The following is a 25,605-nucleotide window of genomic DNA, read 5'->3' as shown; positions in this document are numbered from 1 at the left end:
ATATAAACACTATGTGTTGACCTTAAAAAAAGAATTCTACCTAGTAACAAAATTAAATTTTTCATAAGCAAAGCAAAATTGTTTAATTATACATACTAGAAAATTTTGATAACTGACTATGATTTAAAGGTGGGACCACTTGCCAATTGCGGTGCATCCATTTTTTATTAATATCTCTGTATATATACATAGTATATTATAAGTAAAACTCGAATGGCCGGTGGCCAAGGGCAAAATCGTAAACAGGGACGATAAAAACAGAGTAAGTTTTCAATCAAATTTCCAAAATATTCTGATATTTATTTTTGCATAATATAATATGCAAGTCAATGATCCGCCGGCGGAGCCGCCGGAGTGCCCGGTATGTCTGCAGCTATACGACGCCACGACAGCAATCCCGCGCGTCCTCGGCTGCGGCCACACCACCTGCGAAGGCTGCCTAAAGCTTCTCCCCCGCCCATTTTCCAACACCATCCGCTGCACCGTCTGCACCCTCCTCCTCAAATTACCAAATTCCCTCTCTTCTCTTCCCAAGAATCTCGACCTCCTCTACTTCTCCTCCCTCCTCCAGCGCAGCCGCCCCCTCGAGGAGAAGACACCAATTCCGCCCGATTTTGGCGGCGCAGAATCGGTTTCATCTCCCTCTGTTTTGAAGCCGTGGCCTTACGATTTCTATTACAAATGGGGGAGATGGATACTCCCAAAAGACTGTATTTTGAATGGAGGAACGCCTCTGGATAGTTATGGTGGGGTTTTGGATGGAAAGGTTTTGAGGTGTTTTGAGAGTGATCGTATGGTGGGGTGTGTTTTGAGAGAGAATGATCATGTGGGTCTGATTAAAGTTGGGATTTTTATGGGAGGTGAAGTTGATTCTGGGATAATCAAGCCAAGCTATGAGTCGAGAATTCTGACTGTTTTGTGGGGGATGGGAGAAGATGAGAGGGATAAATTGAGGGTTATTTTCAAAGCTTGTTTTAGAGTGAGTAATGTGGGGAAGGCCTTTGGGTTTTGGTGTAACGAGGAGGATAAGAGCGTGTACATTGTTTGCCAGAAGCTTGCTTCGTCTAGTTTGATTGATTGTGTTTTTAATAGAAGGAAGGATGAAGAGGAGAGGCTCATTGCTGATGAAATTAGTTTTTGGGGAGTGGTTGGTGTTGAGACATGTGAGATTTTGATGCGGTTGCATTTAGAGGGGCTAACTGTTGGTTACCTGAGTTTGAATTGTCTTGGTTTCGATGATTTTGGTCGAGTCTGTGTAGATTTAAGCGAGGTTTTGAAAAGCGGTATGGGAGTGAGCAAGAATGTGGAATTTGGTTTGAAGGATTTGTTCTTGGATCAAAACTCGGTGTTTCTTAGTCCTGAGGTGTTGTTGCAGTTATTTGTGAATGTGGGGTTTGAGTTAGATTCGCGAAATGTGTCTAAAGTCGGTCCTGTTTCAGATGTTTGGTCACTTGCTTCTTTGCTGGTTTGGGTTCTTGTTGGAAGCTCTTTTGAGGAAGAAATGAAGTCTTTCTTGCATTCTGTGGTTAATGCTGTTAAAGATGAAAAGGGTTTTGATTATGATGGTTTGTACCTAGCCTGGATGGGGAAAGTTTCTGCGTTATTGAAGAGAAGACTGGGATCAGATTTTGCTTCGTTGCTGGATGTTTTGTGCAGAAGTCTGGGGTTAGAACCCGATCATCGGCCACTTGCAACTGAACTATGGAAATGCTTGAGGGGGTTGGTTGTTAAACCTCAGTGTGATATTGTATTCACCTTGAAAAATGAGCACAAGAATCAAGAATCGGGTGGTTATATAGTACTAGGTGATGTATGCTGCATGGTTGATGAAACGGGCCATGGCTCGAAGGGAGAAGAAGAGGCTGAGAGAGATGATGCGAGATTGAGGGTTGAAGGAGATGTAGTTGATGGGATCACTCATGGTGATTTCAAATGTCTAGACATGAAAGGTCATCTTGGTTTCATCACAGGATTAGCTATCGGAGGTATCGCTTGCCATTCTCTAAAAGTGCCTTTTGTTTTATCATTATTTGCAAAGTATTGTTTTAGTTTCTGCAGCCACAAACGATGATGGTTTTTAATTTCTACAATGGATAACACAAGTACGGACGTACAACACACACTCACAAACACATATGCACTATCAAATTGATGTTTAAATTCACATTGCAACCTGCTAGAACATGTTTATCTATACACTAAATAACGCTCGTGTTGCTGCTTCGACCAGATTCATATCATTGGCATTGCCATGTGCTCCCACCCCCCCACCCCTGAAAATCTCATAAAGAGTATAGCTTCATAGTATGAGTAAATATTAGCCAGATTCAGGGACTTGTTTCAAGTCTGCAGTTTGTGACCTAGCTGGCTTATCTTACTTGATAAGGGAAGGCTGATACTATGTCCATATAAATAGTACTATTTGTCTTTGTTGCTCCCATTTTTCTCAATTTTAGCTACAGCTTTTGAGTTTGCTTGTGTAAGATTGTTTTTTTATTTACGCTCTATCTTTTGTGTAGGGGGTTTCCTCTTCAGCTCCTCATACGATAAGATAGTCAGTGTATGGTGTCTGGAGGTACACAGTTCAAATAATTCTTCACAGAATTAAGCTGTTAAAATAGCCACTTTTTGAATCATAAACCATTGCAAAAACTCATCTCTGATAAGAGCCTGAGGGTTGAAATTTTGGTTCCTGGTTAACTTGTACCTATATGATATCACAGTAAAATTTTCTCATTATTGTTAATAACAACATTCTAGAATTAGTTCGGTATAATATTATACAGTTGTAGTTTCTCATAGCAGATGCAAAAACAATAGATTATACTATGTCTTATTTACCTCGATGTATGCATGATGTGGTTGATTGTGATTTTTCTTTTGTCGTCTATTATTCTTGGTGCCGAATATGTGGCTTATGATAATTTCTTGGATTAATCTCAGGACTTCACTCATGTTCACTCGTTTAAAGGCCACGAGCATAAAGTTATGTCTGTTATTTTTGTGGATGGTGAACAACAATTGTGCATCAGTGGTGATAACGAAGGTGTTATATGCATCTGGGGTGCTACTTTTCCCTTTTCCGAAGTGCCAATGAAAAAGGTGCACGAGAATAAGGATTGGCGCTATAGTGGCATTCATGCAATGGCAAATTCTGGCACTGACTATCTCTACACCGGCAGTGGAGACAGATTAGTAAAAGCATGGTCGCTGCAGGTATTCGAACATGCTCCCTTACTGTCGCCAGACATATATAACTATAAGTCAGATTTTGGGTGCGTTGAACTGAAATCCACGGTGTTTTTGAATTGTTCAGGATCATAGCTTCGTTTGTGCTATGAGCGGTCACAAGTCAGTAGTCTCATCACTTATCGTTTGCAATGGCATTCTATACAGTGGAAGCTGGGATGGGACTGTTCGATTATGGTCTCTTGGTGATCACAGTCCTCTAACGATATTAGGGGAAGACAAACTTGGAAACGTAGTACCAGTCTCGTCTCTTTCTGCTGATCACAATTTTCTGTTTGTTGGTCATGACAACGGTAACATAACGGTAAAGCTCGTCTTGTTTTTCTATCATATGATATCTCGTGTATAAACGTTCCAATGCACTTTTTTGTCGTATCTTGGTCAATCTGATAAGGCAAGTACATTTTCTTGTTCCAGATATGGCACGATGATGTCCTCGTGAAGTCGACACGTAGTCACGAGGGTTCTGTGTTCTCAGTCGCAACAAACGGGGGATGTCTATTTAGCGGGGGCTGGGACAAGAAAATCAATGTGCAGGTGTGATTTCTTCAGATTCTGTGAACTTGTAGAGTATATAGTCTTTGATTTGTGATGTGAGAATGTGAAATTGATTTGTAGCAAGTTTCCGAAGCTGCGGATGGGGTGGACGTCGTGCCTCTAGGGGCTATCGCTTGCAACTCCCCAATAACGGCTCTGTTGTATCGGCATGGGAAGCTATTCGTTGGCCAAGCCGATAGAATTATAAAGGTACCCTTTCTGTTAATTGCTATGATCAGTTTTGATAAGAGAAAATCAAATTTTGCATTTCCTAAATTGAGTAAATCTGCATATATATGATGTTTATGTATTGAAGTGTTGCAACTTGTGACAAACCAGGTCTACTATGGAGTGTAGCAAAGGGCTTTTCGATCGTCTTTTCTCATCGATCTTGTGGTTTCCAAGTAACCGGGACTGCCAAGTAATATTCGGTCACCCTCTGGTGCTCGAGCTCAACCAGCTCTTCATAGCGTATGGTGCTCGAGTCATTAACCGTTGTATCTCTGAGCTAATCCGAGCTCAATCTTTGGTGTTTTGCTTCTCATTCGGCTCTGCTCTTTAAATACTTGATCCTGAGATTTATTTTGTTGTATATAAAGATTAATTATTCAATCATTGGATATAATAATGAAATCAGCCTAAGAATTGCATGAATCTTGAATCAACTATTGTGTGGTCCAATGATGGACTCAGGTGGAGTCGGATGGGGTCGGCCGACCCCACCACCGGCCGATGAGTGCTACCGGGAACCTCTGTGACCGGCCGCCGAGCCACTGCAACTCCTCGTCCGACCCCAAAAGAAGAGAGAAATAGAGATATCACAGTTGATGGAAAAATGGAGGAAGAGGAGAAATTATAAGAAGGAATTAGGAGTAGAGATAGCGTGCCCTGTTTTGTATTGTAAGTCTAGAATCCTTTTTTATTTGTTTTAAATTGTATTTTTAAAAAAAAAAACTGTTTTTAAGTTGTATTCTTATAGTATTTGATATTTATATTTCAAAAGAGAAAGATGGGTTGTTAGTTTTTATTTTGATTTTTATATTAAATGCGTAGTTATATAGACCAAATTTTTTGTTTGATTTTAGATTAAACTCATTCAATGTGTAAAATATTTAAAAAATGTTAATTAATATGCTTCACTAAATTAATTTTAATTACCGTTTTATTTAGTATATTTAAAATATAACAATAGATAATGAACACTTTAAATTATACTCCCTCCGTCCCATAGAAGTAGACCATATTTCATTTTTCGTCTGTCCCATAGAAATAGTTCATATCCATTTATGGTAACATTTTTTATTCTTCTCATTTACTTTATCATTTATGGTCTCACCACCCACTACACAATTTCAACTATTTTTTCTCATTCTCTTTCACTTTACTAATTACACATTAAAATCCGTGTTAACTCTAAATGGCTTATTTCTATGGGACGGAGGGAGTAATACATTATTTTAAAATATAATTATTTACACATTAAAAATATTGTTAATTATGCATTATATCCGACCTCACAATTTTTACTTTCTAGATCCGTGTCAGTGGTGTGGTTTATTAAGTTGATAACAAAGTCAGACAAGTAGTAATTCAAATAAAAAGAAGAAAACCCTAAATTTATTAATGAGTGATTAGGGGAGTTGGAACGTGGAGAGCAATGTTTTAAAAATCGGACCGGCAAGCGAACCGGCAACGTTACTGGTTCACGGTTCAACCGGTCCAACCGGTCAAACCACCGGCCTAACCGTTTTACTGTTGTAAATATATATAAAAATATATTAAATTTAGTAAATGATTTACAATTAATAATATAACACAAAACATTAAACCTTATAGATAATTAGTGATTTATAAATATAAATAATATTAAAATTTAGTAAATATATTCAGATATATATATTTAATATTAGTTAGTCTAGATAAAAAATTTAATATTTCATGTATTAAAATAGATAATGTTTATATTAATTTAAGAAAATTTATTTCATAAAATAATATATAATTAAATACGAATTAAGTACTTATTAATTAGTTTAGATAAGATTATTCATTAATGTCAATAGCTAGGGTATATAAATTAAGTATGTAATATAAAAAATTTATTTATAGTAAATAATGAATCTTATATGGTACTAATAATAATATAGGTGGTAAGTAGAGCATCATAAAATATAAAGGATGATAATTATATATATTATAATTAACAATTATATTAAAGAATAATAAAATTAAAATGAATTATTAGTTTTTGTAGATAAAATTTATGGTTAATGTATAAAAATATTTAATGTTCAAATTGTTCAATGAGCCAATGTGGTAGAGTGGTAGAGGTCTTCATGGTAGAGGTCTTCTTAACTAGAAGAGAGGTCAAGAGTTCAACCTCTACCAACAACAATTTTAAAAGCAGCCGCGACACGACCTTACCTTAGCTGGATCTCGCTGGTGCCACCTAAACGGTAGGTAGGCGGCGGATGTGTGACGTTTGGAGTTGTCGTTCGTGCCGCGGTGAACAAACAAAACAAAAAAAAGAGGGCCGTCTCGGCGGAAGGATAAAGTATATTACATAGTCCAGGGATTGGCGACTTACCCATTCAGTGCCAAAGCGGCGGATGTGTGACGTTTGGAGTTGTCGTTCGTGCCGCGGTGAACAAACAAAACAAAAAAAAGAGGGCCGTCTCGGCGGAAGGATAAAGTACATTACATAGTCCAGGGATTGGCGACTTACCCATTCAGTGACTTTGGCACTGGACGTTCCCAAAACGGGTACTATCGGGTCGGGTCAATTCAATAATAGACGCCTGTTGGCATTCGATGGTTATATTGGTATCCAAAGTACGAAAGAGATGGATGTTTGTTGTCCCAACCATTCTTTTAGTCCCGAGCCCAATAAGGAGAAAGATTGAAAGTGTCCTCATACGATGCTGGTAGTTCAATCTTGTATTGTAGGCATTTTCACCAATGCGTTTGAGAACTTTGAATGGTCCATCAGCTCTAGGCTTGAGCTTAGCAAATTGTCAAATTTTGAAAAAAAAATAGAAAACCGGTTTCCGGTTCACGGTCCAACCGGTCCGACCGGCCGGTTCCCCCGGTTCACGGCGATTCAATGCAGTGGTGGTTTAAAGGGGTGAACCGGACCGACTACCTACCGGTTCGCGGTCCGACCAGTCGAACCGGCCGGTCCGGTCCGATTTTTAAAACATTGGTGGAGACGGATAACACACCATCTTATTATCAAACGACAACCACTCTCATTTGTTAAGGTCAATGCCAAATATTAAAAAGGAGAGGGATGAAGCGGCTTGCACTGCCACAAAAAGTATTTGATTGAGGAGTTCAAAATCGTTACACGCAATTTCTCGGCCATCGACAATCAACAAAAAGTCTAAATTTTATATATAGTGTATCAAAATAGAATATGCATAAACTTTCCATATAGTAATAAATGGTTTACATATTTATATTTAATTTATATTTAGAGTGTTTCCATATTTTATATATCTAGTTGGAATTGGGATTATTTATATTTTCATTTTCAAAAGTTTATGGTGTGACATACCGAATAGAATTGTCACCTTAGTATTCCTTGACTAATATTCATACCTACACTATGTAATTACACATATAATTATTTAATTTATAAACTACATAATCATTTGTATTATTAATTTAATTGGGCAGTGATAAAATGCAAACTCTAAATATTGTACAAGCTCCAAACTATGATCTGGACAATTGGAAAATATCAACAAATGATAAAATAGTAGCAACAAAAAATGTCAACACAACATCAACTGCTGATACTGTGTTGACATTTTTTGTTGCTATTGTTTTATCGATCGTTTATCCCAACAATATTGTTACTTTTTGCTTATTTCGTGCTGCTTCGATTTTTTTTGTAGGGATCGATGAGATCGAGACAAGATGGATTGGTTGGGCGGGAGTGAACGTGCCAGACGAGGCTGTAAAGAAGGCAGCTCTTGCTGATAAGGTTAGTCAAAATGCTCTACTAATGACATGATTTTATTTGTTGCGACGCCATGAGAAAAATCGATTTAAATAGTCTAATATATCTTTGTGAAGTATAATTTGTAAGATTAAGTACTAAGAGGCTACAAAATAATGTTGCATACAACCAGTACTAACCTAAGTTTGCAAAGATCAATGTTTGGTATGTATCCAAAAATAGTTGTAATACCAAAGACATCTCTGCCAAAATGATTGCTTTGAGGAGTTTTTGGTCTTGCAACTATTTTTGGATACACACCAAACATTGATCTTTGCAAACTTTGTTAGTAGTGGCTGTATGCAAGATTATTTTGTAGCTTCTTGATACTTAATCTTGTTGCAAGATTATTTTGTAGCCTCTTGATACTTAATCTTACAAATTATACTTCACAAAGATATATTGATAATTGTTGTTCTTGAAATAACAAATCCCTTATACTCCCTCTGTCCCACTAAAGATGACTCACTTTCCTTTTTAGTTTATCCCAACCAAGATGACTCATTATTATAAATGGAAATATCTTTATCTTACTTTATTCTTTCTCTCATACTTTACTCCCTCCACTTAACATACAAAATATAATTGCATAAAACTCTGTGCTTCCAAAGGAATGGGTCATCTTCCTTGGGACGGAGGGAGTACTTCATTTCCCAAACGAACTACTTAGATTATTCCATAATCGCGCGGGACGCATTGCAGCGTCCCGTCTCGTCCCCAGCCCGCCGAGACAGCCCGCGCGCGACGGGGCGCCCTCCAGCGTGATGCATGACGCCCACTCGCCGGCCCGCGAGTGGGTTTCGTCACGCTGACGCAATAAATTATTTTTTTAAAATGATTTATTTAATAAAAAAAATTTTAATTCGAAAACGGTAATATTACCGTTTTTCGACCGTTTTCCAAATTTTTATTTTTTATTTTTTTACTCTATAAATACTCCTATGTCATCTTCATTTTACACACAAACACACATTCTTCTCAAATAATCTCTTTTTCCACTCCAATGTTCATCTCAAATCAACTCTTTTATGCTTCCCCCAAAGTTAATCGATCTAATGGATCCATATGAGCAAATGCGTCGAATAATGGTAGAATCACTTGAAGAAGATCGACGCCGGGAGGCGGAGGAAGCCGCGCCGCCCCAAAGACGCTTTCGGGCTTACATCCATCGTAACCGTGAGTAAGCTGCCGCAAGGTTAGTACGCGACTACTTCTGCGATAACCCGGTTTGGGGAGATACCTACTTCTGTTGCCGTTTCCGCATGCGGAAACTGCTATTTCTCCACATCAACAAATACATTGTTAGCCCGGGAAGAGTTCTTCCAAGAAAGGTTCGACGCTGTCGGCCGTCCCAGCCACACGACGCTGCAGAAATGTACTGCAGCAATCTGTCACCTTGTGACTGGACAAACGGTGGATGTGTTCGACGAATACCTCCACATTGGAGAAAGCAATGGGAGAATGTGCTTATCCAATTCTGCAAAGGCGTCCGGGCAGCCTTCACCGACGAATTTCTCCGGAAGCCAAGCATGACAGATTGCCAGTTTCTGCTCCACCTTCACGAAGAAGTGCACGGATTCCCCGGGATGCTCGGGAGCGTCGATTGCATGCACTGGCAATGGAAGAATTGCCCTGTGGCGTGGAGGGGGTCGTACACGAGCGGCCACAGAGGCACCCACCCCACCGTTATACTCAAGGTCATTGCCGACTACCGGCTATGGATCTGGCATGCGTACTTCGGGGTCTCCGGATCGAACAACGACGTAAACGTGCTCCACCAATCCGACCTCTTCGCCGAAGTTTTGGATGGTAAAACGCCGGCCATCAACTTCATCGCTAACAACCGGCGGTATAAAATGGGGTACTATCTTGCCGGCGGCATCTACCCGAAGTGGCCAACCTTCGTGAAGACGTGCAGCACGCCTGTGAACGCAAAGCAGACTCTTTTTGCGCAGAAGCAGGAGGCTGCTCGCAAGGATGTGGAGAGGGCGTTCGGGGTTCTCCAAGCGCGCTTCAACACTATCAAAGCCCCGGCTCGTACGTGGTTTATGGAGAGTATGGTCGACATCATGTATACGTGCATAATCTTGCACAACATGATTGTCCAAAAAAAAGACGAAGGACCTGAGGAGGGAAACTGGTTCGACCCTGAAGCCCCCGGAAGCTCTACCGCAAGTAGTCCGCCTCGCAGTGGAGTGCATCCGTCTATACAAGAACAGTTGTCTATTCGAGCAAGGACACGTGACTCTACCCCCCACGCCCAACTCCAAGATGATCTAATTTAGCACATTTGGGCAAAATTTGGCAACCGGTAGACGCACATCATCGTCGTTCTTCTGCTTCTTTGAGCTTTAAAGATTTTGAATTTAGTGAGAGTGAGCGAAAGAAATTAAATTATGTATTTTTCATTTTTTTAGGATTTTTAATTATGTTTTTTTATTTTTTTAAGAATTTTATGTTGTATATTTATTTTATTTAATGAAATGTGTTTTTATTAATTGAATTTGTCGGAAATAAAAATAAAAAATGAAAATGAATGAATAGTAATTTAAGAGATGGTTAAGAGACGGATAAGAGATGGAGGGTTGCAGGTTTTGTCCCTTAGTTAAGAGATGGAGTAAAAAGTACAATGGAGCCCAAGAATAGTAATTTAAGAGACGGTTAAGGGACGGATAAGAGACAGCGTTGCAGATGGCCTAACAAATGTTTAAATCTATCTTTTATCATTAGGGGCCAATTAAGTGTAGTCGAATTAATGGGTATATTACAAGTTCATTACTAAAAGAGAAAAGGAAAAAAAAAACTATCAATGTGTTTAATAAATAAATTTTTCGTTTATTTTTTATATTTGAATAATAGAGTTCATTGTAATATAATATAGAAATTATTTTAAATAAGTTAGATTATGCAATATGAAAATATAGATAGTAAGTTAAGATTTATGATAAAATACAATTATATTTTACATGGAGAATGGTATAATATTCTAAAAGAAATTGTACTTGTTTTATGATTATTGAAAATTAGATACAAAATTTTTTGCTAGTGGCTCTCATTGAACCTAACCAACTTTCTTTGTTATTCTTGTCTAAATATCAAAACATGCTTTCAGATCTCCCACTTATACTGATATCAGATCTTGGTCATAGATGCATTCTTTCTATCATTCTTTGTAAACATTAGTCCTATTTATAACATAGTACTATGCGGTTCGAGCTCCTAAACGTTCCGGGAAAGAACCATCAAAGAAAACCCATATAGATTTTTATATTATAGCTATGAGTTGTGACATACTCAAAGTTATGTCTATGGTTAGGTGGTGATTAATTACTATAACAAATCTATGGTTAACACAAAGCAACTATTACAGTGATGAATCCGCGAGTTGCTGATGTTAGTAAATGCTGGTAGAGAATAAAGACTACGACACAATGAATTTACGTGGTTCGATTTACTGAAGTAAATCTACGTCCACGGGAAGAAGGGAGGGCAAGATTGTATTGCTTGATCTGGGATTACAGCTTACAACACAGACTTGCTATATGATATTTTATCTCTAGAGAGCTTAACCTTTTCTATCAGATCTAAGTTCTATTTATATATTGAACTAAGATCGTGGCTTGCATCACCACCCTAAGTCGTGGATGTCGTGTAGGTCATGGCCTAAGATCGTGGATGTAGCGTAGGTCATGGCCTACGATCGTGGCCTGAGTTGACACCACGTGGTAGTGGGTGTGTTGGAAGTTGTGGAAATCCTGTATGGGTCCACTAACTCCTTGTTCGGTCGAATACTGAGACCGAACTGCTTTGGTTGCCGATCTGAGAGTAGAGCTTGATGCCGACCTGAGAGCAGAGCTTGATTGGTTGGCTTTTACCGAGCTGTAGGCTGAGGCCGAACTCTTTGGTAATGCCGAACTCATACTCTTCCTTGGGCTTTGGGCTGATGGGCCGTCATTGCTGTTGGGCTTGTTTAGTACGCACCCCATCAGCTGGTGTGTTGGAAGTTGTGGAAATCCTGTATGGGTCCACTAACTCCTTGTTCGGTCGAATACTGAGACCGAACTGCTTTGGTTGCCGATCTGAGAGTAGAGCTTGATGCCGACCTGAGAGCAGAGCTTGATTGGTTGGCTTTTACCGAGCTGTAGGCTGAGGCCGAACTCTTTGGTAATGCCGAACTCATACTCTTCCTTGGGCTTTGGGCTGATGGGCCGTCATTGCTGTTGGGCTTGTTTAGTACGCACCCCATCACTACCCCCCCCCGAAGGGCGAAGTGAATCACTTCGGCGAAGTGAGTCACTTCGGCATTCTGGATAAAGGCAAGGGGGAGGCTGATGTCAGGGGACGTGCCTTGCACGTGACTGCATTAAATGCGACAGTAAAATCCGGCCGTTGAATCCTGAAAAGGTGGGATTCGAAACGGTGCGACGATTTTGAAATCTTCGCCGAATCTGATAAATACCTCCTTTCTTCATCATTGAAGCACTTTTGCGACTGCTTCTTCTGCACTCTATCTCCTTTGCGTAAAAATTTCCTTCCGCTTTCAAGAATTTCTTCAGAATTTCTTCAGATTTTGCGAAGAGTAAGAACCATGTCTTCTTCTTCTTCTTCTGAGTTAGGTAGCGGTAGGAAAGGGGGCAAGGGGTCTTCTAGCCGGAAAGAGTCCGGGGAGAAGACTGTAGAATACTTTCACAGCGTCTTGAGTAAGGACACCGTGATATCTCTACACGAAAAATATCTTCTTCCCGGGGGGAAGGCGGTGGTTCCCGACGATGATCATAGGGCTAACGACCCGCCGGAGGGTTATGCCACCGTTTACGAAGCCTGCTTAGAATGCGGGCTTCGTTTCCCTCTTCCCCCACCTTTTGTAGAGCTTCTTGATTTTTTTCAACTCCCTTTAGGTCAGGTGACTCCGAATTCTTGGAGGCACTTGTCGGCTTTTGCTGCCGAACTCCGTAGGCTAGATAAGGATCTGTCTCTGCGGGCAATCCTTAATTTTTTCCAGTTTAAAAGGAAGGGATCTTGGTTTTACTTGATCCCCTTACAGCCTTTTAGGGCCTTCTGCAAAACCAAGTGGCCGAAATGGCAAAACCGTTTCTTTTTTTATAATAGGACTTCGGCTCCGGGCTTTCCTTGGAGAGGGCCGAAGTCCGTGATTCCTCATCCTCGGTTAGAACCGTTGGCCGAGCTCGAGGGCGAGCTCAATAAGATTCCTATGATTAGGAAACAGTACTCGGAAACTGAGCTCGTCAAGGGCGACCTCGTGTTCAATATCTCGTCTTCGGACGAAGAAACTGAGGGTGAGGATTTCTTTTTTATGCTTTACTGCTTTAGCGGCGAAAACTAACCTTGCTTTCTTGCTTTTTGGCAGTGTACATGCTGAATAAGATGAGCCGCAAATCCTCCGAGCTTAAGGAGCCGGAGAAAGAGAAGGCTACCAGCTCGGCGCCTGATGCCGAGAAGAATCCGAAGAGGCAAAAAACCTCTTCGGATCCGAAGAAGCCGGAGTCGACTTCGGCAAAGGGGAAGGGGAAGGCCCAGAAGCCCCCGAGAGCGCCAGAGAAAGACGTGGTCTTGGCGCCTCCTTCGGAACATATCTGTGAGCCGTTTTTATGGCCCACGGACTTCGCCGAGGTGAATTCTCTTCTTGATTTTCTGGCCTTGCTTTTTTCCTGTATTTTTGTGGCCCCTTTGTTGACTTTTTTCTTTATCCATTTCCAGAGGAACGATATGCTCTCCAAACTCGTCGCCGTTGAACTCTCCAAAGCGTCCAATGACTATGCTGAGATGCAGAGGAAGTTGGCGGCTGCTTGTCATCGGGCCGAACAGGCTGAGGCTAACTTTGAGAAGGCCAGAGCTGCTAGGATTTCGGCCCAGGATGAAGCTCAGTTTGCCAAAAACCAGCTCGTCATCCAGCGAGAGCAGACGAAACGGAGGGATGCTGCTGCCGTGGTTGCCCAAGGGGAGGTTCTCCGTGCTTTCGCGGAGAAACTCTTTCTGAGCAACCAATTTTCAGCCTTTGTCGGTGATCTGCTGAAACTGATGACCGATAAAGCCGAGCAGGGTCCCGAAGTCATCCTGCCGCTGTACGGCCGAGAGATAGCAGCTCGGCTTCAGAGTCTGCCGGTGCTTGAGGAGCTTGCTTCGTCCTCGGTCCTGCTTTCTGCAGACCAAGTTCGTAGTTGCCGAGCTGACCGCGATGAGAACATGGAGGCTATCTTTGCCTCCATAGGGTCAGTTTCACCCGCTCCAATTTTCCATGGAGAGGGTGAGACCAAGCAGCATGAGCGGCAGACCGGCGATGAGCAGGCCGAGCAGGAGGCGCAGCAGATCGGCTACGGTGGCGCCGAGCAGGCTGGGGAGAGCAGGGAGGCCGAGGCTGAAGCTGAAGCAGACAAGGAGAAGGAAGCTGAACCTCACCGAGAAGGCGGAGACGAAGCTAGCGGAGTATGATTTCGTCTTCCTTCTCTTAGTTTAGTTTCTTCCTTCTTGTAAAACGGCCTTGAAGCCCTTGTGTAAAAAAATTTTTTTCTTATGAATGAAAAAATTCTTCTTTCTGCTCTTGTGTCTTCGTATAGCCTTTCGTACTCTCTTACTCCTGTTGTGGTTTACTACCTGCTCGGTAAGCTAAAATGCCGAACTGACGTAGCTGCTTTGTATTCTTAACTCTCAAGGAGCTGGAGGTACTTCACTGGAAGCGGCTGTACTTTTCGGCTTTAGACGAAGCTGAGAAAAGAGCTATAGCTGACCAGATGAAGAATGACGAACTCTTGGCTCGTTCAATGAAGCTGGAGGCCGATAATAAGGACTTAGAGTCCGAAAAGAAGGATCTGGAGGCCGAGCTGAACACTGCCGTCGCTGAGAGGACTGCGTATGAGGATTTCATCTGCAGGCGTGGGGGAATGACCATCTCTGAAGTTCAGGAACGAGTTGACGAACTGTGGGAGGAATATCATGTACTCCGGAGGAACAATGCGCTGGAGAGCTCGGCTTGCCAACAAGTCGTGAAGTCATTGCGGCGCTAGGCTTCTCGGTACGACATCATTCTTTCCCGGCGTCCCTCAATAGAGAGATTCCTTAGGCATTTCCCGTCAACAGATGGTCACACTCCAGCTCAAACCCCTGATTCACTTGCTCAAAACCTTACTCCAAGTCAGCAACGAACTCAGGAACAGCCGGAAACGTCAAGACAAGGACGGACTGAAGTTCGTAGAGGAGCTGTGATTATGAGTGAGCAAGATCAACAAATGCTTCGTGAAGAGACTCTTCGCCGCCGAGGTGCTAGAGCTTCCCGGGCTCAGGGAAGAGGTGGTAGGTCGATTAGAGCATCTCGTCGACCTGCTTATTCTTCAGCTGCCGAGAACGCCCGAACTTGGCTTCACGAGGATTTTGTGAATAGGTGGCTCAACTTTAGCAACCCCGGACAGTAGAATAGTCCTTTGTAATAGCGTAACGCCATTTTGTAGGGTAGCGGAGTTGTATGCCGAACAAGTTTTGAAAAATGAAATTTTGTTTTCGCTTCTAACACTGTATTTACAGCTTAGCGAAAAAATTTCATCGTACTTGTCCTCGGTCTTATGAAGTAAACTTCTTTGACCGGACTTGGTCCTTGGTCTTATGAAATAAACTTCTTTGACCGGACTCGTCTTTGGTCTGATGAAATAAACATCTTTGACCGGACTCGTCTTTGGTCTGATGAAATAAACATCTTTGACCGGACTCGTCTTTGGTCTGATGAAATAAACATCTTTGACCGGACTCGTCTTTGGTCTGATGAAATAAACATCTTTGACCGGACTCGTCTTTGGTCTGATGAAATAAACATCTTTGACCGGACTAAGCTTGTGTCCTAATTTGGCGAGTTTTATCGCTCGGATCGGACTTTCCGTTGTCCTAATTTGGGGATCGGACTTTCCCTTGTCCTAATTCGGCGAGTTTTATCGCGTGGATCGGACTTTCCCTTGTCCTAATTCAGGCAAGTTTTATCGCGTGAATCGGACTTTTGTTGCAGTTCGTTTCAGACGAAGTGCTTGATTCTTAAGCTGAATTGTGGTCTTGTATCCTCTTTAGAAGCTTGGACTTCACAATCGTTGGCTTATTGCAGTTCGTTTCAGACGAACTGCTTGTTTAAGCTGAATTGTGGTCTTGTATCCTCTTTAGAAGCTTTGACTCACAATCGTTGGCTTGTATATGTTCTAAGAAGGGGATCAGCCTTCGAAGAACAAGATACCTCAGTAACATTTGTAAGAGACGACACGCACAGAGACAGACAAAACACACAGACAAAACGCACAGAGACAAACAAAGACCAAGCAAACCAAAGAAAGCACATTGACCGAACAGGACTCAAGACTGACTGACCGGACTGTCTCTTACAAATGGAACTTTTTGAGGTTGGAAACGTACCATGTTCGGGGTACTTGTGCTCCTGACACGTGAGTCAATTTGTAAGACCCTTTGCCGAGGACTTCTGACACCCGATATGGACCTTCCCATGTGGGTTCGAGTTCGCCCAGCTTTTCTGCTCGGCTTACTTCGTTGTTTCTCAAGACGAGATCTCCCACTTGAAATTGCAGCTTTTTCACCCTTTGGTTATAATACCGGGCTACTTGCTCCTTGTACTTGGCTGCTTTTATGCATGCCAATTCTCTTCTTTCTTCGGCAAGATCTAGTTCAGCTCTCAGTCCGTCACCATTCATTTCTGAGGAGAAATTGAGTTCGGGGACTGGGTATGCCGATCTCAACCGGAATCACGGCTTCAGTGCCGTACACCATCGAGTTCGGCTCCGGTGTGACTTCGGTCATTTCGCCTGCCTCTGACTCCGGCTGCTGTGATTGCTATGCTTGATGGTGCCGAACTGATTGCTCGGCACTTTTAAGCGCAATCTGCGAACACACTTGCTCTTTTTCGATCACCTCGGATGACCGCTATCCCTCCTTTGGTGGGGAAGGTGTTCGGCGAGGAAGCCTCTGATCGCTATGATCGGGCTTCTTTTTGTCTTCTCTAGATGAGCTGTCTAAAGACCGTTTTCGACGGTCTGCCTCATCGGCACGAGAAAACTTGTCCGCAATGTCCCACATCTCTTGAGCTGTTTGCGGACTGCATTCCACGAGCTTTCTGTAGAGAGCTCCGGGCAGGATTCCATTTTGGAATGCCGAAATGACAAGTAGATCGTTGAGATCATCTACTTGTAGGCATTCCTTGTGGAATCTCGTCATGAAGTCGCTGATCTTTTCGTCGCGACCTTGACGTATAGAAAGCAGCTGAGCCGAAGTGATCCGGGCTTCCGCTTTCTGAAAGAACCTCCTGTGGAAAGCATCCATTAGATCTCGGTAAGATCTAATGCTGCCTTGGGGGAGGCTATCGAACCACCTTCTCGCGTTCCCGATAAGCAGCTCGGGGAACAGCTTGCACATATGGACCTCATTGAGACCCTGGTTCGCCATATTATATTGATAGCATCCCAAGAAGTCATGAGGATCCACTAGCCCGTCATAAGTCATTGACGGTGTCCGGTAGTTCCGCGGCAAAGGAGTTCGGGTGATATCGTCCGAGAACGGAGTCTTTAATGCTCCGTACATGGCGAACCCGACATCTCTTCGGTACGGAGGAGATGGAGTTCTCCTGTGGTTCCGGTACCGAGGAGGAACAGGAACATGTCGGGGTTGAGGATTCTTCTTCCTGGAAGACACGGCACTACTGCGGTAGTGACTTTCATGTCTGGATGAGGAAGGAGAATCCACCGTTTTCGTCTTTGGCTCTTGGCTTTTTTGCAGGAAGGCTAAGAACTCATCCTGCTTCTCAGCCAAGAACAGCTTGACAGCCTCATTCAAATCAGGCTGCTGGGAAGACTCGGTGTGTGGACCTTTTGAGCGGCTTGTTCCTTCATCGTGAAAACTGGAAGTAGATGTCTCCCGAGGCTGTTTTCCGGACCTGCGGGCTGGACTAGCTTCCTCATGGTTTTCACGAACGGTATTACGGGTAGTATGTGATCTGGTATGCATTTTTTTGGGGTGGAAAAAGGGTCAAAAATTCGCTTTATCACAAATTTGGTTCTCTGTTTCCCACAGACGGCGCCAGTGATGAATCCGCGAGTTGCTGATGTTAGTAAATGCTGGTAGAGAATAAAGACTACGACACAATGAATTTACGTGGTTCGATTTACTGAAGTAAATCTACGTCCACGGGAAGAAGGGAGGGCAAGATTGTATTGCTTGATCTGGGATTACAGCTTACAACACAGACTTGCTATATGATATTTTATCTCTAGAGAGCTTAACCTTTTCTATCAGATCTAAGTTCTATTTATATATTGAACTAAGATCGTGGCTTGCATCACCACCCTAAGTCGTGGATGTCGTGTAGGTCATGGCCTAAGATCGTGGATGTAGCGTAGGTCATGGCCTACGATCGTGGCCTGAGTTGACACCACGTGGTAGTGGGTGTGTTGGAAGTTGTGGAAATCCTGTATGGGTCCACTAACTCCTTGTTCGGTCGAATACTGAGACCGAACTGCTTTGGTTGCCGATCTGAGAGTAGAGCTTGATGCCGACCTGAGAGCAGAGCTTGATTGGTTGGCTTTTACCGAGCTGTAGGCTGAGGCCGAACTCTTTGGTAATGCCGAACTCATACTCTTCCTTGGGCTTTGGGCTGATGGGCCGTCATTGCTGTTGGGCTTGTTTAGTACGCACCCCATCAGCTGGTGTGTTGGAAGTTGTGGAAATCCTGTATGGGTCCACTAACTCCTTGTTCGGTCGAATACTGAGACCGAACTGCTTTGGTTGCCGATCTGAGAGTAGAGTTTGATGCCGACCTGAGAGCAGAGCTTGATTGGTTGGCTTTTACTGAGCTGTAGGCTGAGGCCGAACTCTTTGGTAATGCCGAACTCATACTCTTCCTTGGGCTTTGGGCTGATGGGCCGTCATTGCTGTTGGGCTTGTTTAGTACGCACCCCATCATACAGATTTACAGTGATAGCATATACACAATGTCAAGAAGATGATATTGAAGATGGGAAATGGAAGCAAATACTTATCAAATTTATGTAAAAGTAATGAAGCCAACTAGATAAAGATAATGAACAGGAACACCACTCAAACTGCCAAATTAAGGTTTTGAAACGACATCGTTACAAGCCTATTTATAGGCTAGAATGGACTGGACTCTTAATATCAAAATATGAAACCCATTAAAAATAACTCATAATATCAAAATTGACTCATAATATCAAAAATAACCCCTAAAGTCACTCATTTAACAAAAAAAAATAACTTAAAAAAAAAACTTCTTGAGTTTGGCTGCTCCCATTTGGACAAAAATTGTCATCATTATATCTTCAATTCGGGCCTCCAAAATCGATACGTAATGAGTCCAAGCTTCAAGCACTGAGGTCACTGCAAAGCGAAATCAGAATCTCGAGTTAGATTTCAGACAACATACTACAGAAGCTATTAGCATTTGGATGCACAAGAATCTATCAATTGTTAAGAAATGTTGCAATTATCAACAATAAACAAGGCTCACCTTACAAAGAAGTTAGCCCACTGTTGAGCAGTATGAGTTGTGACATACTCAAAGTTATGCCTATGGCGCTCGTCTCGCTCTTCAGCCGGCATATCCAAAGCCTGGCCTATCGCTGCAGCCACTCCCATAAGGTCCAAAGGATTCACGATAACCGCGCCAGCCCCAAGAGACTCTGCTGCTCCAGCAAACTACATTTCAAAAAAAAACACTAATGTTGCTCGGAATCTGGAATCGATATAGACCAATCTAAGCATAACGCAACGTTGAGTATAAATATACTTCGCTGAGGATGAGCACGCCCCTCTTCGAATCTTGACATGCGACAAACTCAGAGCTGACAAGATTCATTCCATCGCGCAATGATGTAACAAGTGCTACATCTGGCAAGACCAAATTGCATGATCAGTTAACAGTTGAAGAAACATAAAATCAAATACAATTCCAGATTGAGAGAAGATATTACCAGACATAGCATACAATGCACACAGTGTATAAAAGTCGATTGAACGATCCTGCACAAATACGAAAAAGTTGCTTCAGAATCTAAAAATAATAGTAATCGAAAGCATATATGTCGAAAGCAAGTAAAAAGTAAAGAAGCCAACCAGATAATGAATTGGAACAGAATCCAAACTTCCATATCTTGCATTGATTCGTCCAACGATTTCATGAACTTGGCTCTTAAGTTTTTTATCTGTAAACACCAAAAGGAAAAACACATCACTAGGCAGAATAAATCTCGTGTCGAACGAAACTAATTAACTAACACAAGCACATACATTCAGGAACGTCACTTCTCGTTGGCACAGCAATCTGAAGCAATACCACTTTATCGCGACAGTATTCGTTTTTCTCCAGAAATTTCCCGAACGCTAGTAACTTATGAGGGATCCCTTTGATCATGTCAAGACGGTCCACGCCCAGTATCACCTACACTCAACAAATTAGTTACATATATACGATTATTTTCTTTTAAAACGAGAACAATACATACAGAACGAGGATGAGAACATACCTTCTTCCCGAAAAATTTCTCTTTGAACTCTTTAATGAGCTTCTGGACTTCAAGAAGCTCTATAGCCTGTGTGAACCTTTCCGAATCTATCCCTATTGGACACTGTGGTCGAGAACATCATAATTTGATATGCTTGCAACATGTACGGTAAAATTGGGAACGTGAAGAGACGAGGACTTACCACAGCTACACGAGTAACTCTGCCTTGATTCTCAACAGCTTCTGGAGTACCTTTAACTCTGAGAATACTAGTGCAAGCACTCACAAAATTTCTTGCAAAATCATGTGTATGGAATCTGGAAAACAAATGTGAGTAATCAAATTTATTATATGTATCAACAACTTAGATATAAGTATATATCTTCACACAAAAACTATTACCCCACTAAATCTGCCATCAGAACTGCACTTAGCAGCTCGGACCGTGATGGCAAAGTGCGGAAGACTTCAGAGGACGGGAATGGCTCGTGAAGAAACCATCCGATTTTCATGTTTTTGTTGTATTCCTTGAGATGTTTCGGTAGCAACATAAGGTGGAAGTCATGAATCCAAACGACATCGCCCTCCTGGTAGTGGCTTTGGATGACATCCGCAAACATCCGGTTCACCTTCTGATACGCTGCAAACTGAGACTCATAACTCCACGTTGTTGCTTGATGGTCCTCATGTGGGAGCCCGAGGTAGTGGAGCAGAGGCCAGATGATACGGTTGCAGTAGCCGTTGTAGTACTGGTTAGCAGTGTCTTCATCAAGGAATACAGGAATGCATTTCTGCAATAACAAGATTCAATGATCACGATCATGTCAATACTACTAAAGCACTTTGCATTTTGCATTTTGACTAACCTTTTCGGCAAGAGCTGCAGTGAGCGCCTTCTTCCCGGTCTCGTCTGGCACGTTCACTCCCGCCCATCCAATCCATCTTGCCTCGAACTCCTTCACCCCTACAAAATAGAAAAGTAGCATGCAATAAGCAAAAAGTAACACCACAAATAAATTCTAACTATTCCAAAGAACTTAGTCTCACCCATAAGGCCGCTAACTAGGCCGCCTGCGCTTATCTCAAACGACCACGAATCCTCGCCCTGCCTCTTTGCAGACACAGGCAGCCTATTGGCAACCACAAGCAACCTCTGCTTGGTTGGTGAGTCGCCGTTAAACATATTGGCAGGCATATTGCTGGAGAGACGGGATTCGAGAGAGTTAAGCAGCGCCGGCTAGCAATTGCACTGCATTACAATATACAAATTGAGCAGCAACCATTTCAGTGATGCTTCCTTGAACAGAATATAGTATGATAGAAAATTATTTTTGATATATAGGAAATTACCGAAAAGTTAACTAGAGACAAAAATATATAGGAAATTTGTGTTTTAAATCATAACTTTTGATTAACATGATATAATACTGGAAATAGGTTGCCATGACATGATCGATAACAACACAAACATGATTTACATTATGAAAATTTTATGTTAAACAGTTAAATCTGACTTACACAATTACATAATATATAGCATGGTTAAAAGTTCGAAGAAATTATATATTAAAATATCACAACTTAATTTATTATCAAATTTAATACAGGTTGGGTGACAATTTTGTGTTGAGTTTGGTCGTTATCTGGTCAACCGAATACAGACCCAATCGAATATGGTCTAACCCGAAAAATAATAAAATTCTCAACTCGAACATGATATAATACGAATTGACACGGCATGATAGCAACAAGATAACAACAAACCTGATTTACTTTTTTTAAATCAGATATCACACGATTAAAGCTTGACACGATTAAAGTTGTTATTTAACCAAATTTACATGATAAAAACTCTGATTTACATAATTTAAGCCTGATTTATACGAAAATGGAGAGTAAAGTTAAAGTATGATTTCTTTAAATAATAATAAAAATAATTGAATAATAAATTATCAATTAATCTAACACGAATGTAAATAAAACCAACAATAAAAAATAAAGATATTTTTTTAGTTACTATCAAACAAAAGTGAAAAAAAAGAGAGAGAGATTATAAAACTTGATTAAAAGAGGATAAATAAATTTTAATACTGCATACCGAATTTTTCGCGCAAAGCCGCTGTTTCTGTGCCTCAAGTTTCTGTGAATTGAATTCGTAACTGCAATTCAACACATTATATATAGAATTCGTATATACAAAGAAATTTCTATTACCTTAATTATAAAGGTGAAATTAATAAGTAATTCACTGTTTCCATTTTTACTTATAAACCAAAACCCTAACCCTAACCCTAAGCCCAACTACATTTAAGACACATAAAAGAAGAATAAAACATTGTGTTTTGTCGGCAAAATACTAACTGGTTACCTACACTTAACAATTGGTTAGAAATACTAATTATTTTCTGTTCAAAATTTATTAGAAAAGTGATTGGGAAAATGAATTTTCCAATAGGAGTATGTCTTTTAGAAAATTAGATTTAGTATTGTTTACTTGATTTCATAACTAGTTTTCTTTTCTTATGACTAATATTCCGTAGACCGTAGCTAAAAATTACCGACGGATAAATTGGAATTACCGACGAAGATGATATGAGAACACAAATGAAAGCCTCAAAATAGGAACCCTTTAATGCCTCAAAATTTATTAGTCGGCTATATAATTAAAGAATCCAAGGTGATATGAGAACACAAATGAAAGCACCTTACATCCTAGTAAAAGATATCCTTTAAATAGGAAATCTACACTTTTAAATAAATCCTAGAAAGAAACTTACAAAATATACGTAACTAAATCAAAGAATATCCTAAGGGGTGTTCGGTTGGCAAGATTAAATCTTATGATTAAATATGTATCATGTTTGGTTCATAAGATTGAACCCTTCAACTTAATCCTAGATGGATAGTCTCATGATAATTAGTTATAGCCTCCCCCTTCCACTAAAATAATCTCACAACTTAATCCTAGATGGATAGCGATATTAGTCATGGCAACCGAACGCCACCTAAGAATACTAATATTGACTCTATCTCTAAATATAATTCAATACATTGGAGACAATAAATCCTCCAACTAGCCATGAACATTATTTTGTTGATAATAATGAAATCACACAGCAATTACAACATTAATTAATCCAAAGATAACAAAATTAAGCCAGTATATTGTAGACTCATCAGCTTTAGTGCCAGAATCATGCTTTCATTCACTTCTCATCCTCCTCTCTCTCTCTTTTAAGCGGTTCTCCTCCGCGGTTCTCTTAATGCTCGCCTCGTCAGCAATACTGCATACAAAAATGAGCATTTCATTATAATAAAAGGACCTTGAATTTATTAACAAATTCCAAAACCCAACTGAAACCGTATCGATCATAATTAGTAAGGAGCTCACATGTATAGGTCATCAAAGCCACCAATTTTCAGGATACCACTAAAGTGAACAGTAGAAATATAATCCCCGCCCTGGACTTGGATGACTTCGACCTTGGCATAACGAAAATTCCTATAGCAATAGTTCTTCACATAATTTGGCTTGAATATGTAGAAGATCCAACTACTACTTATCATATCATTGCTGCCAAGATACAAAGCTTTCATGATCACATCCCAATCCTCAACCCTCACATCCACCTTCCCCACCTTCTTTTTGGCGGACATATCATAGACAACCCAACAAGATGCTTGATCGATAATGAATAGAATGTTTCCCCCCACATATACGAGGTTCTCACTCCCCCAATAACAGGGTTCAGAGGCGGGGAGGTTATATGCGAAGATTTCCCAGTTGTTTCTTTCCACGTCATACAAGACAAGTAATGGTTTGCATGCATCTTCTTCTAAGTTAACCTGGTCATAGCACAGCAAAACCGACTGGTCGGCCCACAGAAATCAAGACGATGGATTGGGATTCAAGATGTGGTCAGGAAAGCCCCTCCTGTCAAACTCGCCTTTCTTTGGGTCATATATCTCAAGCCAGCATTTTGGCTTAGAAGTGCCCCCGCAGATGAATATCCTGCCATCATGTAATGGGACTACCTTGGCGTCAGATCGCCTTGAACCTATAGCAGTGTCACGACGAGTCCAAGTCATAGTAAAAGAACCACCACCACCGGCTATTGGCGGTACCGGTGCAGACCACAACCATTTTGTTTTAGAACAAATTTTATATTCATAGCCATACGTGAGATCTGTCTGTCTTAAGTTACCTCTGACCATGAACAAGGCACCACTGACACGGCAAACTCCAGGCCTCGCCGGAATGTCTTTACGCACAAGTCCTTCAACACAAGAAACTTCAGGAAATCCAGATAATAGAACATCCTTCAAATCCACATCCAGATACTGCACTTATTTGTCGTGATACTTAATCAACGAGAATCTTATACCGGCCCCCATATGATCATGCTGAATGCAAACCAACACAAAATATTACTCATTCTCTTTAAAATTTCATCATAAACTAGGTAAATTGACTAAATTCTAAGGAGTCGTTCGCTTTCCTTTATATGAAATGCATAAAAATATATCTCGGTCTGAATTGTCATGGTAGGGCCCACATAATTGAGTCTATATACTTAGCGTTCGGTTCCCTAGATTTGGTGTTGGTTTGGGAAGTGTAGAAATTCTTATTTTAATCAAAGAATAGGGTTCTGACCCTAATACCCATGTTCCAATTTGTAAAATATATTATTGACCCAAAAATCTGGAGGGTATAATTGTAATCTCCCACGCAATTCTGGATGTCGCCTCAGCTCTCAGAAAGGAAAACCACCTCAACAAAGAGATTTGAATTTGGACATTTCAGACAGAAATAGTGCGAGCTTCTTGCTTTTCTAGGGCTCTGCAGAATTTAAACAAATAAGGTGAACATCAGAATTACTTTAGAAATAGGCCCATCTTCTTTAGATTTTCCTCTTCCTCTTGAATGAGCTGAACCTGATATAAGAAAAAGTCATTAGTATATAATATTAGCAGTTATAAATTAATTAAATGTATATTTGAATTTACTTTTCGAGCTCGAACTTAGCACACAAACTCAAATTCATTTTTAAGTATATAGATTATAGTGCAATCCTTCTACACTCACTTATTCATTAAAAAATACAAACACCCACTACTAAGTGCATGTTTGATATGCATGTTAAATTAACACAAGATAATTAATTATGATAGGCGTTAAGATAAAAATTAAAGATTAAATCTAAGACAATTAATTTAGTATTCTTGTTTTATAACAAAGACAAAAAATAAGGATAAAGACATAAAAAGACTAATCTAACCCTATGAAAGTAATCTTATTCC

General features: G+C 40.9%; 2 protein-coding genes across 3 annotated transcripts; one reads left to right on the top strand and one right to left on the bottom strand.

Annotated features, from left to right (window-relative positions):
- The first annotated feature begins 229 nt into the window (after nucleotides 1-229).
- On the top strand, nucleotides 230-4,811 carry LOC121782914. Of its 2 annotated transcripts, none has more exons than XR_006046475.1 (7): nucleotides 230-1,985; nucleotides 2,520-2,575; nucleotides 2,944-3,216; nucleotides 3,317-3,553; nucleotides 3,667-3,786; nucleotides 3,872-3,996; nucleotides 4,126-4,811. XR_006046475.1 is itself a non-coding variant. In XM_042180915.1 (7 exons), the coding sequence occupies exons 1-7, from the start codon at nucleotides 320-322 to the stop codon at nucleotides 4,141-4,143; spliced, it is 2,499 nt and encodes an 832-aa protein (XP_042036849.1). In that variant the 5' UTR covers nucleotides 230-319; the 3' UTR covers nucleotides 4,144-4,811. The 2 variants fall into 2 exon arrangements, 1 of the variants encoding a protein (XP_042036849.1); XM_042180915.1 differs by having other exon boundaries at nucleotides 3,868-3,996.
- A 14,220-nt stretch (nucleotides 4,812-19,031) lies between these two features.
- Nucleotides 19,032-21,499, bottom strand: LOC121781316 (alpha,alpha-trehalose-phosphate synthase [UDP-forming] 1-like). The gene is made up of 11 exons (XM_042179060.1): nucleotides 21,352-21,499; nucleotides 21,171-21,268; nucleotides 20,707-21,095; nucleotides 20,507-20,621; nucleotides 20,326-20,427; nucleotides 20,090-20,240; nucleotides 19,916-20,004; nucleotides 19,774-19,822; nucleotides 19,590-19,690; nucleotides 19,311-19,498; nucleotides 19,032-19,180 (listed from the first exon to the last, which is right to left on the bottom strand). Exons 1-11 carry the CDS (start codon nucleotides 21,497-21,499, stop codon nucleotides 19,165-19,167), a joined length of 1,446 nt encoding a protein of 481 aa, XP_042034994.1. The 3' UTR covers nucleotides 19,032-19,164.
- Nucleotides 21,500-25,605: the final 4,106 nt, after the last annotated feature.

This window comes from Salvia splendens, chromosome 20 (genome assembly GCF_004379255.2).
Source record: "Salvia splendens isolate huo1 chromosome 20, SspV2, whole genome shotgun sequence".
NCBI classification, from domain to species: domain Eukaryota; kingdom Viridiplantae; phylum Streptophyta; class Magnoliopsida; order Lamiales; family Lamiaceae; genus Salvia; species Salvia splendens.
This window is presented reverse-complemented; position numbering and strand designations above follow the sequence as displayed.